The following is a 3,065-nucleotide window of genomic DNA, read 5'->3' on the forward strand; positions in this document are numbered from 1 at the left end:
TCACGGTCTCTCCTGCCCGGTCTGGCTTTGAACTGTGATCCTCAGATCTCAGCCTCCTGAGTAGCTAGGATTACAGGCGTGAGCCACCAGCGCCCAGCTTGAATGCTGATCCTTACATCTCAGCCTCCTGAGTAGCTGGAATGACAGGTATGAGCCATGGGCGGCCGCCCCCCTCCTCTCCCAGCGTGGGGCTGAAAAGCCCAGGACTCCCATGTCACCACAGAGTCCCAGACCCGGGCCTCGGCGGTGGCGGTGGCACTGGGACTACTGCCTGAGTCCCCGAATCTCCACCAACACAACTTCCGCAGCTTCTGCGCTGTGGACCTCAGGCAGCCAGGCTGACCTGTCCACGCACCACCCCCCAGGCAGGCGAGGCGTCCGCCGGGTACCTTGCACTTGAATGGCTTCACAGGCGAGTGTACAATCATGTGTGTCTTGAGGGTCTGCTTCTGCACGAAGGTCTTGAAGCAGATGTGGCACTGGTAGGGCCGGACGCTGGTGTGAATCAGCATGTGACGCTTCATGTTGGCCTGCAGCGTGAACTCGCGGCCGCACACCTCACACTTGAACTCCTTCACACCCTGGGGGGGGGGGGGATGACACACACGCCATCATGGTCAGGGCTAGGATGTGTCTCTTTCTCGGGTGCTGCTGAGCGCCGCCGGGAGAAGGCAGGCCACAAGTGGCCTTACCAACCTGCCACCAGCACATGTACACACTTAGGACTGTGCCCACGCCCAGAGACACACGCGTGTTCATTCAGTCATGCACGCGTGGTTTTCCCCAGTGTTTCCTACACCTCTCAGTCCTTGGGCATCAGATCTATCTGACCCGTTCTGAAAGGAGAGATTCACACAGAGTGTCCTCCCCACGTCTGCCCGGCCTCCCAGCTAGAAAAGAGAGAAGGCTTGGCGCTGGTGGCTCACGCCTGTCATCCTAGCTACTCAGGAGGCTGAGATCTGAGGATCGCGGTTCAAAGCCAGCCCGGGCAGGAGAGACCGTGAGACTCCTATCTCCAATAAACCACCAGAAAACCGGAAGTGGCGCTGTAGCTCAAGTGGTAGAGCACTCGCCTTGAGCTGAAGAGCTGAGGGACAGCGCCCAGGCCCAGAGTTCAAGCCCCATGACTGACAAAAAAAATAAAATAAAATAAAATTTAAAAAAAAATAGAAAAGAGAGAAGATAGTCAGTGATTCTCAAATGGCGCTCTGTGGGTCCTGCAGGGGTCCTATAAACATTTTATTCAAAAAAAAAATTCTTGGTTGGGAATGTGGCTTAGCAGTAGAGTGTTTGCCTTGCATGCATAAAGCTTGGGTTCGATTCCTCAGTACCACATACACAAAAAAAGCCAGAAGTGACATTGTGGCTCAAGGGGTGGAGTACCAGCCTTGAACAAAAGAAGCTCAGGGACAGTGCAGTGCCCAGGCCCTGGTTCAAGCCCCAGGACTGGGGGGGGGGGGGGGGGGGGGGGGGGGAACTTAGTAAGTTTTAAAAAATCAATTTACAAAAAAAAAAAAATCAATTTAGAGCTGGGTGCTGATGGCTCACATCCATAACCCTAGTTAACTCAGGAGGTTGAGATCTGAAGACTGGGGTTCAAAGTCAGCCTGGACAGGAAAGACCATGAGACTCTTTATCATCAGTCATTCAAAAAAGCCTGAAGTGGAGCTGTGGCTCAAGTAGAGCGTTAGCTAACCGTGAGCAAAGAGCTCAGGAACAGCACCCAGGCCCTGAGTTTAAAGATGTGGTACACACACAATGCACGCACACACGCACACAGGAGACTAGAGGCGTGGTTCAGCCAAAGAGCACCTGCCTAGCAAGCACAAATTTAAACCCCATTACTAGCAACAAAACAACTAACCTGGTTCTAGAACTCAGGGCCTTTTTTTGCCTTTTTTGCCTATCAGTGGGGCTTGAACTCAGGGCCAGGACGCTGTCCCTGAGCACTTGTGCTCAAGGCTAGCACTCTATCACTCTGAGCCCCAACGTTACTACTAGTTTTCTGGTGGTTCACTGGAGGTAAAAGTCTCTCAGACTTCCCTGCCCAGGATAGCTTTGAACCCCAATCTTCAGATCTCAGCCACCCGAGTAGCTAGGATGACAGGTGGAGGCCCTGGGTGCCAGCTGAAGAAAGCAGACACTCCCTTCTATTTCCTGCTAGCGTGGTCCTGCAGCTAACCCCCGGGGGGATGATGCTGGGCGTGCGTTGTCACGGAGCGCCGGGCTTACCTTGTGGGTGAGGGAGTGCTGCTTGAGATGGTGCACCTGGCTGAACTCCATGCCGCACTCGGTGCACACGAAGGGCCGCACGTTCTGGTGCTTGAGCACGTGGTTTTGCAGCTGGCTGCGGTAGTGGAAGGACTTGTCACACTCGAGGCACTGGTACAGCGTGGGGCCCTGGTGTGAGCCCAGGTGGCGCTTAAGCTGGGTGAGGGTGGAGAAGTCCAAGCCGCACTCCACGCACACGTGGCAGCGGCCGCTCTCGTGCTTCACCTCGTGGGCCTTGAGCTCGCTGGGGTAGGCGAAGCCGCGGCCGCAGAAGTGGCAGCTGTAGGGCTTCACCTCCGAGTGCAGCAGCATGTGGCGCTTGAGGTGGCTGGTCTGCGTGAAGGCCTTGTGGCACACCTGGCACTTGTGCGGCCGCGTGCCCTGGTGCGTGAGCAGGTGCGTCTGCAGGTGGCTGGGCTGCTTGAAGAGCTTGCTGCAGTGCGGGCAGGAGTGCGGCTTGATGCCGTTGTGGCCCAGGATGTGCGTGACCAGGTTGTACTTGGACGTGTACGACTTCTCGCACATGCGGCACTGCCAGCGCTTCTGCCGGTCGCCCGCCTCCACCAGGTAGCTGTCGTCGATCTGCACGTTGATGTCCAGCCGGTCCAGCTGCGCCTTCTTGTGCCGCTCGGCCGTCGAGCCAGCCGCATCCGCCTCGAACTCCCCGGCCTCCTGCCACACGAAGCCGGACTCTGGCTTCCCGGGCTCGGGGGACGCCAGGGCGGGGACCTCGGGGTCGCCCAGCGGGGCCAGATGGGCCGGTGGGAACCCGCACTCGGCCGGCAAGGCCTCGG

At 57.4% G+C, this 3,065-nt stretch overlaps 1 protein-coding gene across 1 annotated transcript in view; it reads right to left on the minus strand.

Moving 5' to 3' along the window:
* Znf710 (zinc finger protein 710) overlaps positions 1-3,065 on the minus strand; it is a 31,472-nt gene that overhangs the window by 9,450 nt on the left and 18,957 nt on the right. The window contains exons 3-4 of the mRNA XM_013011868.1: positions 2,233-3,060; positions 390-581 (exon numbers count right to left, since the gene is read on the minus strand). Coding sequence (XP_012867322.1) covers positions 390-581; positions 2,233-3,060 — 1,020 coding nt within the window. The remainder of the gene's footprint in view (positions 1-389; positions 582-2,232; positions 3,061-3,065) is intronic.

The sequence above is a fragment of the Dipodomys ordii genome, unplaced genomic scaffold (genome assembly GCF_000151885.1).
Source record: "Dipodomys ordii isolate 6190 unplaced genomic scaffold, Dord_2.0 Scaffold15, whole genome shotgun sequence".
Classification (NCBI taxonomy): Eukaryota; Metazoa; Chordata; class Mammalia; order Rodentia; family Heteromyidae; genus Dipodomys; species Dipodomys ordii.